Here is a 12,124-nt window from a genome sequence, read left to right on the forward strand (position 1 = left end):
AACATGACCCAGACGTAGGCCCATGCATTTGTGTGGTAAATTTGCTAAGCGTACAAAAAATAATAACAACAAGTTGGTGTAAAAGGAAAAAGAACTTGCTTTAGTAAAACCGTGCAAAACAGCTAAATTTTGAACGTTCTTAGAACTCGACGAAACTTGACCCAAACGTTTTTTTTGGGTAAATGTAAGTTTCATTAATAAAAAAGGAGGTAAAGTACAACAATCATGTGGTGGCTCCCCCGACAAACCAAGGGATACTCCAAAGTCTATAAAGTGCACATGTACTAATAGAACTGGAAAGATTAATACTAATTATCCTCTGTTTAACGTCTTCTATGATGCAAGTAGCTAATACACCTTCCGACCGACGAGTTTGCTCAAATCGTCTCAAGTTCCTCTCTCGCCATAAATGGTATATGCATGCACCAAGTAATGCTCGATAGGAAACATTGACAATATGCTTCCCCCTCCACTTCCTCGATGCCCATTCCACGTCTCTTGTCCACTCACGATTTGGCCAAGCAAATTGAATTTGTTGTCGTATAGCTGCAAGGCATCCTCTGCTAAATCGACATCAGAAGAACATGTGAGTGCGTGTCTCCGCTGTACCCTCGTCACACAGAATACATCCCCTTAGATGGGTCATCCATGGTTTATCAGTTGTCGGTAGCTTCTCCTGAATTCCTAACCAAAGAATGAAGTTATGTCGGGGAATCTTCAAAGTACCCGAAAGTAGTGAAGACCATCCTACTTTCGGTCCAGGTGGACAGAAAAGTCTGTATAGGGATTGTGTAGTGGGTCATCCCTCTGAAAACCGCCAGTTGATCATGTCATCCCCTCCATGAATCTAAGGTAAAGTGTAAATGATTTCCATACATTCCAAATCAGTAATGAAAGGCCACTGCCATTGTCCCTCATCAATGACTACTTGAAGTTTGGCGGATTCATCAAGTCCTAGGAGGCTCGGTCCTCGTGGGAATCTAGCAATAAGTGGGCCCAAGTGGTGCCATGGGTCCTTCCACAAGTAGAATGACCTCCCCTCTCCAATAAGGAATTCCGTCATAGGTAGGATAGAGCTACGAAGTCGGAGCATTTTTCGCCATCCCGTGATCCTCCCTTTTCGTTAATGGTCCAAATTGAGGTGTTGTGCAATCGTCCCTGCTTCAACCACTCAACCCATATAGATGTTCCGTCACATCTGATAATGTCACATAACTTCTTTGCTATTAAGGAACGGTTAAGGATACCGATGTCCTTAATTCCTTGGCCTCCTTCATACTTCTTTGCTATTAAGGAACGGTTAAGGATACCGATGTCCTTAATTCCTTGGCCTCCTTCATTAATTGGTATACACACATCCTTCCACGCTACCTTGGTGTATCCCGATGTAGAAGTGCCTTTCCATAGAAAAGTTCTGAAGCGTTTCTCAATTTGTTTAATAATAGCCTTCGGTAGGATGAATGCAGACGCCCAATAGATGCTCATTGCTGATAGTACGGATTTAATGATTTGTATACGTCCAGCATAAGATAATGAGATTCCTTCCCAACCATTAATGCGAGCATCAATATTCAATAAAAGTGGTTGACAATCGGATATAGACAATCTAGAAGACAGTAGAGGGAGGCCCAAGTACCTCATTGGTAGTTGGCCCTCCTGGAAGCCCATAATTGCTAAGATCTGATCCTTCCAGCCTTGTGTTGATCGAGAGATAATGACATGGTTTTTTTGTACATTCAGTCGAAGTCTCGACCATTCTGCAAATCGGTCCAACCCCCTCTTGAGGATCCTGAGAGAATCCAAGTCAGCTCTACAGAAAAGTAGGAGGTCGTCTGCGAAACCCAACTGGAAGACTTTGGCCGGCTCACATTTCCAGTGGTAAGAGAATTGCAAATCCAGTTCAATAAGTTGTAATAATCCCAAATGCAAGACTTCCATAACGAGAACAAAAAGATAGGGAGATAGCGGGTCTCCCTGTCTTAATCCACGTGCTCCTATGAAGAAACCGTGAGGGTTTCCATTAAGACCAATCGAGAATGCCGCCGTCGTTACACACTCCTCAATCCATTTGGTGAACGTTTGGGGGAAACCAAATAATTGCAAGACCGCAAGTAGGAAATCCCACTCCACAGTATCATATGCCTTCCTTATATCGACTTTTAGGGTACAGCTAGGTGGGAGCCTCACCTGGTTATATCCCGTGAGTAGTTCCTGTGCCAACAGAATATTGTCCCCCATGCTACGCCCTGGAATAAACGCTCCCTGACAGGGACTAATTATCTTGTCCAGAACGACACTCAGTCGTTGGACAAGTAATTTCGCAATAATTTTGTATAACACATTACAGCACGAAATTGGCCTAAAATCACCAACAGTCATAGGAGTGTGTACCTTTGGTATTAGTGCCAAAAGTGTGGAGTTGACTTGTTTGAGAAGTTTACCGGTACTAAAGAATTCCAATACTGCCTTTGTAACTTCCTGTCCCACCACTGGCCAGGCTGCTTTAAAGAATCCTGATGAATATCCATCAGGTCCCGGGGCCTTGTCCTCTGCAATGTCAAATACTGCTTGCTTCATCATCTGGTGTGAACGCCGATTTAAGATGGCCAGCCTCCTCATTAGAGAGAACATGTCTTGCCCACGGTCTGAGAAAGCCAATATCCAACGTTATCTGTCGTCTGTTACCGCCCAAGAGGTTTTGATAATAACGGACAAATTCATTGATAATATCTTCTGGTTCAGTGTGGATGGTCCCATTATCATCATTTATCTGCAGTATACTCCTTGCCACCCTTCTCTGAGCAATTTTACGTAAGAAAATTCGAGAGCATTGGTCACCCCCCTTCATCCACTGCATCTTGGCTCGCTGTTGCAGCATGATTTGTTCCAGTTTTACCGCTTTTGCATATACCAGGCGGCAGCAGTGTTCTAATTATAAAAAGGCCTCATTCTGTCTATCTGAGCTCACTAGCTGCTGTGCCTCATCTAGAAAGCCTTTAGCTAATTGAACGTTTAGAGTCAAATCCCCCTTCTTCCTCCTGAACGTTTAGAGTCAAATCCCCCTTCTTCCTCCTTTGTTCCCTGAAGACCGGCTTCAATGCTTTAAGTTTATGTGTTACCGCAAACATAGGAACCCCAACGATTGTATTCTGCCAGATATTCTGCACACCGGGGATAAATTCAGGTGAGTGTGTCAGGTAGTTGTCAAAACGAAACATACCTCCAGTTTGGCTTTGCCTGTCCCCATGCAGTACAAGCGGCGAGTGGTCTGAAGTCCGCGGTAAAAGGCTATGATAACATGAGGAAGGGAACCTCGCAAGCCATCTGTCATTAATGAGAATTCGATCCAATCTCTTCCATAGACTCCGAGAGTTCGTGCTGCAGTTGTGCCACGTATACCATTCCCCCTGCATAGGCAATGGTATTAACCCGGCCTCCTGGATACCAACATTGAATTCTTCCATGGCCATCCTTATATCACCAGAAGCTCCACACACCTCATTTATTTCTCGGACCGCATTAAAAGGGTGTTTTGTTCTGTCAACGCTAAATTATTTTTTTACGGGGACTTTTGTTATAATAAACGTAATTCAGGGGTCAAAATGTATAATAAAAAATTTATAATTTTGTAAAAGGTTTATTAGCGGCAAGATGGTCGCATTGTAAAACATATTTCAACTCTCTCCTCTTTCTCTCTCTCTCTCTAGGGTTTTGTTTTTCCTCGATTGCACGAAAAATTCCCCAATTGGTCGTATCTATTCGATCAAAATGGTAAGCAAATGCGCGTTCCTGATTTCCAATTAGCTTATACGCTATTGTTGGCTTACCCATTTTGTATCTCGTGCTGTGATTTATCGAATGTTTTTGGTTTAATTTTGTAGGAAAATGGAGGCGGAGATTTGGAGGCGAAAATTGAGATGTTGCTGAATGTGGAGAAGCAGATGAGGCAAGTGGGTGATGTTCCAGGTACGAGGAAGGCCGTCACACCTCTTGCAATTCTTCTTCTCACACCTCAAACAATACCCCTCATTTTCTCCCTCCAAGAAAGCCAAAGCCGGCGAAGGAGAGACGCCGCAGTTCCGTCCTCCCACCACCAAAATACCCTCACCCAACCCCACCATCAAAAGAAAACCAAGAAAAGCAGGGGGGAGAGACAGAGCGAGGAGGAGGCCTCAAATTATGGTATTGCGAAATGTTACTGCTGTTTGAACAATCCTTCTTGGCCCAATATTTTCTCATTGTTCATATATTGATTGATAAAGAAGGAATACTGGAATACTCTCTGTTGATGTCCTAAGTTTGCTCTCACTTCCTTGCAAATACTTTCTTCCTCCATCTTACATGTCATCTTTATCTTGCTTTCTAGTGCTTCTTTTATTTAATTTTTGCTTTGACAATCCTAATGTGTTTAACTTGCTCTATATAATCAGTAATTGTCTTCTACTTTAATTTAGATAAAAGTTGCAAAAGATTGTTGAAGCATTTTAGAACTGAATTTGATGAATGTCTTCTTCTAGGTTTGGGATTACACTGGCTTTGGATATACAAGGTACAATGCCAGAGACATTAACAAAGAAATACTAGGGTAAGCACAATTCTGCAGCTGTCTCCTTCCGTGATGAAACCTATAATGTTCACAGATAATCTTGTTTGTGGTTTTCATTTAGGTGTGCTGTGGAGAATAAAGTGCTTCATAGATCTTTATTATCATGCTTCATAGGCCTTTCCCTCTTTTTTCTTTTTCTTTTTTTTGTTTAATCCGTAATACCCAAACCTGAGGGTATGTGACTGTATAATTATCCCGTAATCTTCCTTTGTTATTCCAGCTCTTAAGATGTGACAATTTGTAAGACATGAACATTTATCTAAATCATTAGTGTTCCATGGTTGCTCAGGTGTCATTGCTAAGAGGATGTAAATCAGACAGGAGACCTGCAAACTCGACAATGATGGCAATTCTGGATGGCTTTCAGAAGGCATATTCCGTTGATTTCAGACCACTCAATGCACTGCGCCCTGCTGCATTCCAAGGGGCTCATTATATTTCACCATTGAAAAGGCAAATAATCTCGTATGCATCTGGTGAGCAGAGATTTCCGCTTTTCTTATGACTTGTAACAGTTAACTTTCAGAACCATGCTAGTTCTTTTTGAATGATGAATTCTATTACATGAAGTTTTAATGGAAGCCACTTTTTCTTTTATGATGTTTGGTCTCCTTGACCTGTCCAAATCCAATTTTCATCCCTCTTTATCTTCTAATTCAAGAATCTGCTTCAATTTCTGATGGTTTTAAGGGCCTTCACAGTTTATCATTGTTGGTTGTACCACGAACAGTTCAGTCTCCTTTCCAAGTTGAATACATTCATCATCTAATACCATATTGTGAGTGAGAGGCTGTTTCTGCTGTTTGAACAATCCTCAAATTAGGATTTTCTGTACAGTTTGGTCTTATGTAGACGTTATTCGTGATATTCCTGTATTTAGTCAGTTTGGGTAATATTGAAGCTGATGAGCTTCTGCTCAAATATTGTTTCATTTGGTAATTTACTGAGTTGTGGAGCTTTGTGAGTACATGTATCATGAATGATTATGCTACTCAAGATTGAATTATGATCAGCTACCCCCAAAACACTGTCATTTTTTTTTTCTCGAAAATATTCAACTTGTTAATAGATCTGAAACTTATGCGAACCGATTCATTAGTTCATTGGTAGTGCTAGCTATTCTTTTGAGTGGATGGGTGGGCTGGTCCTCGTCCTATGTTTATCTTTTTAATGTCGTTCAAGGGTTGAAGGAGTATAATATTTGGGAGTAATTGGGTAGTATTAAGTTAAGCACTAGTAGCACAATGACATTGGGAGGAGAATAAATGGAACATAATTATTGTCAAAATCTTTTAGGTACCTTTGAGGACTTACCATGCTGGCGATCAATATAACAAAGCACGACGGTCTTGTTTATAAGAGTGTCACTTTTGGCTGTGTTTGTGACTTTGTGTGTATGTAATGATTCATGTTGTTCTTAGTTGTATGATGCCCTTATAAGTTCATGATTGATGGTTGGTTAAGGCTTCGTCTTAACAACTACTTATCTTTTTAAGCAATGCATTGGTTGTTCATATATATATATGTGTGTGTAGACATTTGCCACATCTAATGCATTTGTCAACGTCTTTGTGTTTCAATGTTTCTGGACCACATAGGTAACCAAGCTTGTACACTCGTTTAAGGAAGGTTCGGAGGAATGGTCCAAGAAGGCGGTAGAGCTTGAGGATTCATGAAGACTTTAGAAGTAAGTTCTATTTGTAATTTATTTATCCAACAATGGCGAATGATGCACAGTACACTAATTCCTCTTGTGAACATGCAGTTTGGTTGTGGAATTTCAAAATTATCTGTTTTTCTTATGTCTTCATGCATGCTGGATGAAGGTGTATGAGGTGGCAAAGACGTCTTTGAAAACAATGACACAGAAACTAGAAAGTCTTTTCAAAGTGATAATGGTGGTAAAATGTTGATCATTTTCTTGGCTTTCACTCTTCATTTCATCCATCAAGCATTCCTTTATATGTTTGCATTGTTATCTTGAGTTCTTGATATTTATCATCTACATTATGGGGTTGTGATTTTCTTTTTATCTATGGCAAGTTTGTTCCTTTGATAAATAGTGTTGGATGCTTTTTTAGTGGTTTTCAATTACTTTACTACTGTGGTGTGGGTGTTTCTCATCTTGTTTTGTTTTATTTGGTTGTGCTTTTATGTTATCTCATTCAAGTAAACGATGTGTATTGTTCTTTGTGGTATATCAACCTCTGTGAGACATTTTATTGTTGGGATGTCTGGAATTGTTTAGCATTTTAGGTTTAGACTCTCGGTTCAATTGAAATTACATGGAACTTCTCATATTCTAATTTTGATTTGAACAGCCCAATTCACCTTCCAAATGAGATAAAACCATTTCAAAAGTAAAGAATTCCATGACATATATGTAGTGTTAATTAACACATAGGAACCAGATGGTAACTTTTTTTTAAATTTTTGTTCATCTTTTGTTATCCTATCAAACTACTTTTGTTTTGTTTTCTTTTGCCAGTTACTATCAAACTACTTCCGTTTATATTATTTTTTTAGTAATTTGACAAATAAATGTGATTTAGGAAGTCATAAGATTGAGACATGAATGTGCACTAGCGTTATGTGATTGTTGCTTTGATTAACTGTGGAGTTGTTGAGGCATAATTTCATGCATTTTGAATTGCTTTGAAAGAGAGTTGGAATTTCTTTGCTTCTACTAAATCTTAGGATTCTTGTGAGATTATATTTGTTTGCTAAAACTCTACCCGATTGATCCTTATATCCCTAACATGGGACATGCATCCATTTTGAAAAATTCAAAGGCCCTTCCCCTTCCAGAAAAAAAAGAAAGAAAGGAAGAAAAGTAAGAAAAAGGAAATTACATCTACTCCGCTGGTTTAGGTCACTTAGTAACTGGGTAACTTCATCACAAATGTTGTTATTCACGTAAAACGGTGGCCGGAGCTATGAGTATGCAAAGCACTTTAGGTAAAACGTCTTTTGGTTGAGTAACCGGGTGCCTTCACCACAAGTGTTGTCATTCGCGTCAAAAGGCCAGAATGCGACGTTTTTTGGTTGAGTAACCGGGTGCCTTCACCACAAGTGTTGTCATTCGCGTCAAAAGACCGGAAAACGGCCTAAAGAACACAAGTCGCGGGCAAAAGCAAAGGAAAAAAAAAGAAAATAAAAGTCGTGACTAAAGCAAAAGGGGAAGAAAAAAGAAAAAAAATTCATTAGTGGCCAAAGAAAAGAAAGAAAAGCGAAATCCGTCCCGACTAGGTAGATGTGAGGAGATAAAAGGGTATGGTGTTAGCATCGAGGATGATAACACTTTGAAATCCATAGATTTTGTGGAAGCTTGTTTGTCCTCCTCTATACTTGGCAAAACGAAGTGTTGTGATGTGATTGGCCTCTTACCCTCGTTATGATAAGTTAGCATTTGCATAATGTGTTGCGGCGTTTGTGTTTTGAGATTATGTGCACATAGTATTTCATTCTGTTGGAGGCAATAACTTTAATGACATTGCGGCAGTCCTTTCTTTTCTTTATTGATTTATTAAAAAATTGTCACATTTCTTAGTGCTGAAAATTTTTGTGTGTAAAATCCTCTACTTTGGCATGCCTTTTCTTATGTGACTACTATTTTTGGTTGGGAGGAGGAGGAGATAGATTCTGGCCTTGTATTTATTGTAACAATATTTAAATTCTATATTATTATAGTTTTCTTTAATCTTAATGAATTATTCCCTTTAGATTGCCATCCCAGCAGGGTGAGGGTGCAAGTTCAGTATGTAGCAGTAGTGCATCTTACATGACCGCCCCTTAAAAGGAAAATGTATGTGCTTGCATGTAAGAGTTAAAGAAGTCTACCATGGTGCATATAGACAAGTATTATAAATTTTTCACTTCTAATCTATACTGGCCCATGAATGCGGTTTATCCAGGTATGTGAGGTTGGGAATCATTGTTAACTAATAATTGATAATAAAATCAGATTCCTTTTTTGTGTTCCATCTTCTGTTAAACTCTTTAATGAAGTTCATCAGATATCTTTCAGTTACATTTGCTACACTTGGTGAGAACACCAGATGATGTCCCTGGATGTGCTTCTTAGTGCTGGTGTTCCGTGGTGCAGGTGACTATTTATATGCTATCATATCATCTTTATCATTTGTCCCCTACACTCTTATGCAGAACCCATTCATTAGTTCATTGGTAGTGCGAGCTATTCTTTCGAGGGGCTAGGTGTGTTAGTGCTCTCCTGCATTTATCTTTTTATGCGCTTGAAGTGTTGAAGGAGTAAAATTCAAGTCCATACTCGACAATAGATATTGGGTGGTATTGAGCTATGAGCTCACAGCAAGGTGTTTTAAATGAAAAAAAGATTACATCATGAGAAGAATATATGGAACATAAGTACTGTAAAAATCTTAGGTACCTTTGAGGACTTAGCATTCTGCTAGGGATTTTCTTATCCATTGAAAATCAACAGATACAATTAGATACCATCATTTGTAATTAGGTCTGTGTTACTTTTTGTTGCTCTGCATCTTTAGTGATTTAATCTTTGGTTGCATTGTACGTCACTCTCTTAAATCAATGTTTTTCTTGACTACTGGTGCAAAAAGCTCGAGAATTTGTTGTCACTTCCCAAGAGCTTATCACTCGGGGTTCAGTCCTGGTAAGTCACTTGTACTGGCTTAATTCCTATCGATATTTATGTTGATCTATCTAGAGAAGTTATTTAATATCAATATCTGAAATTAAAGTGCTTATTCTGTTTATTCGATCTTATTATTGTTTTAGGATATTATTGTGGAGATGCTGCTGATATGGCTAATATTGAATCGTCGAGTGTTGCAAGAGAAGCTGCAATACATAGTGCAGCTATTAGGTGTCCTCCAATGGTGTCTCGCTTCCAGTTATCATATGATCTTGCAGTCTCGTTATGTTCTAGGTTTGTTTTCTTTTCTTATGTGTGATCCTCTTCTGGTATCACGCAGAAATGGTCTCTTGGAAATTTAGTATTTTACTGGCATTCCTTTTCTTGTTATGCCCCTGTGCAGAACCTTATGGTAAGATAATAATTATTATTTATAATTGAAATATATGCAAATAATTGCTTCATTTATGTAATATATGACTTTTGATCACAATTGGAATGCTAATTACTGTGTCGCGCTGTAGAATGATGCATGTTAGTTGGAGCTAAATGAAGGTAATTTGGTGGATATCTCTAAGTCATAAAGTATCAGAGCATTTTAGAGGATGCTTGATGGTTTTGATTTTTTGAGTGCAATAATGGCAATATACTAAAATCGTCCACAACAGTAGACATACTGTCCCCATATTCTTTTACTATTCCTTTCTCGAATTATGATATGCCTGTTGCTATGTAAATTGTTGAACTTATGTACATGAGCATGCAATTGCAATCTCTGGGATTTTGGCATCTAACTATTTGGACAATGCTCTGGTCCGTTGTTGGGATGGGATGTTTGATGCTACATTTAGGATATTCTATACAGTTTGGTCTTATTTAGACCTTATTAGTGATATTACTTTTTTTTAGTCAGTTTGGGTAAGATTGAAAGTGATAAGCTCGTGCTCAAGTATTGTTTCATTTAGTAATTTACTGAGTTGTGAAGCTCTGTGAGTACATGTATCATGAATGATTATGCTAGTCAAGATTGGTTTATGATCAGCTACCCCCAAAACCCTTCTATTGCATTTGGTCTCTGAAATATGCAACTTGTTAATAGATCTAGATCTGAAACTTTGAAATAATTAAGCAGGCTGTTCAATTGTGGAATTGGAGTTCATTGGGTTTAGGCCTTGAATTGGTATCCTTTTGTCTATACCTGTATCATCCAGAATGGTACCGTGATGCCAATCAGGATCACCATGAACTCTGTGCTTCCTGTTTCCATCATGTCTGCTGACTTGTATTGAACTACTCTAGCTCTTTGCGGATCTTGGGGGATCTTCAATAGCACTGAAGTGTTGTTTATATATCAAACTACTGCTGAACTGATGGAGTTGAATTAGTATCTAGTTTCTATAGAGACTAATTACTGGACTACAGACTATGATCATGATCATTCTGTTGCAGTTTTTCGCCACAGAATATGAAATAAAGTAATTTCTACTGTGATAACGAAGAATTTTTCGCTCTTATGATCATCTATATTTCTTAGACTAAATATATTATTAATTAGTTACTGAACAAGGTTCTTTCTTATTTACTTTGTTATTTAAATAGGATATCTATGGTAGAGAAATTTCTGTTTTTCCTGCGCCAAAGGGACAAATAATGACATGGAAGGAGTCTTTACTTGATACACCTACCTATAGTTGGGTATGCTTGTTTTACAATGTTCCTAAAACGGGCGTGTTCTGGGCCCTGGAGATGTGGCATTGTCCATATTGCACAGTATGGTAGCCGCTCATTCAGATATAGATGATGCTGGAGAGATTGTTACACCAACCCCCAGAGTAAAGAGGATCTTGTCAAGCTCACGTTGTCTTCCACATATTGCACAAGTAATATTTTTAAGTGCCTGTCCTTCTATTGGTTGTGTGTGCTCTTGTCCCAATTTGGCCAACTGAAAAATCTACTCAGACTTATTAGAATAAAAAATTGCTAAAAACGCAGAAAGTTATGCTTATTATTGTATCTTTTGTTTATTTACCTGGAGAGCCTGAAAAATGTAAAGGTTGATATGTGGTTTCAAACAAGTTCCATCAACCTTTGTCCTCAAATATTTGAGATTTTCAATCTGCGCAGTTCTATGATTTGTATTCGCTTAGGGATAGTAATTCGAGGATCATGTTGATGGATATGCGAGGGTGGGGTACAGCATTTCCGACTTCTGTTAAAAGAGTTCTAAATTTTGCTTGTACGTAGATCTGGTACAAGTTGGTTCAAAAGAATTATGAAGGGCTGTTCATTTTGTTTTTCCCTTCCCTCAATCTTTACTCGCTTCAATGAGCAGGCCATTCTTTCACGTACATAAAGCACTGGGCCCCTTAAAGCATTCCTTTGGTTATGAGCTTGGTTACATAAAAGATTGATGTGTGGCACGTAGAGTAAAATAGGATCAGAGCTTTATCCTACAATAAACCGGTTGCCTTGCAAGCCATTTAAAATGGAAGTCAGTTGTCCGGTATTTATGCTTATCATCACATGAGATGCACATTGGAGACTGATTGAGCAAACAACTGTAGAAGGGTCACTGGAACTATTGCATCTCCTTAAACTAAGATATAGTTTCCCTGTAATATGCACTTAGGATATCCACATTTACTAGTATCCTTAAACTCCAGGTGTTTTAAAGATGCAACTTTTCATGTTCTCTTGTGCCTTTTCATGGTAATTATATTATAACACTTTCACTTTGGAAGTGGGGTAACTTTTGTTCCTTTCTTTGCCTTCCACACAGGTTTGAGATGTTTTCGTTATTTTTTCTTTTGTTTTTAAGCTGAACTAGGCAGTGGCTCGATGGAGGCTCCATCAATATGCACATTGTTTCTCAATTTCAGAGCTTC

The 12,124-nt window shown here is 38.6% G+C and overlaps 1 protein-coding gene across 2 annotated transcripts; it reads left to right on the forward strand.

The window, feature by feature from the left end:
- Window positions 1-4,123: 4,123 nt before the first annotated feature.
- On the forward strand, window positions 4,124-10,954 carry LOC105179926 (lysine-specific demethylase JMJ705-like). Of its 2 annotated transcripts, XR_002286428.1 has the most exons (7): window positions 4,124-4,182; window positions 4,518-4,585; window positions 4,896-5,082; window positions 6,205-6,293; window positions 8,634-8,711; window positions 9,205-9,257; window positions 9,383-9,636. XR_002286428.1 is itself a non-coding variant. In XM_020691493.1 (4 exons), exons 1-4 carry the CDS (start codon window positions 8,665-8,667, stop codon window positions 10,888-10,890), a joined length of 303 nt encoding a protein of 100 aa, XP_020547152.1. In that variant the 5' UTR covers window positions 7,041-8,664; the 3' UTR covers window positions 10,891-10,954. The 2 variants fall into 2 exon arrangements, 1 of the variants encoding a protein (XP_020547152.1); XM_020691493.1 differs by lacking the exons at window positions 4,124-4,182; window positions 4,518-4,585; window positions 4,896-5,082; window positions 6,205-6,293 and adding an exon at window positions 10,839-10,954 and having other exon boundaries at window positions 7,041-8,711; window positions 9,383-9,533.
- The last annotated feature ends 1,170 nt before the right edge of the window (window positions 10,955-12,124 follow it).

The sequence above is a fragment of the Sesamum indicum genome, unplaced genomic scaffold (assembly GCF_000512975.1).
Source record: "Sesamum indicum cultivar Zhongzhi No. 13 unplaced genomic scaffold, S_indicum_v1.0 scaffold00241, whole genome shotgun sequence".
Classification (NCBI taxonomy): Eukaryota; Viridiplantae; Streptophyta; class Magnoliopsida; order Lamiales; family Pedaliaceae; genus Sesamum; species Sesamum indicum.

Excerpts from the sequence above, each read along its gene's own strand:
- LOC105179926 (XM_020691493.1), top strand. The coding sequence starts at position 8,665 with ATGATGTCCCTGGATGTGCTTCTTAGTGCTGGTGTTCCGTGGTGCAG. Across the intron at positions 8,712-9,204 it reads GCTGGTGTTCCGTGGTGCAG|CTCGAGAATTTGTTGTCACT; the intron begins GTGACTATTTAT and ends TGGTGCAAAAAG. Across the intron at positions 9,534-10,838 it reads GCAGTCTCGTTATGTTCTAG|GATATCTATGGTAGAGAAAT; the intron begins GTTTGTTTTCTT and ends TTATTTAAATAG.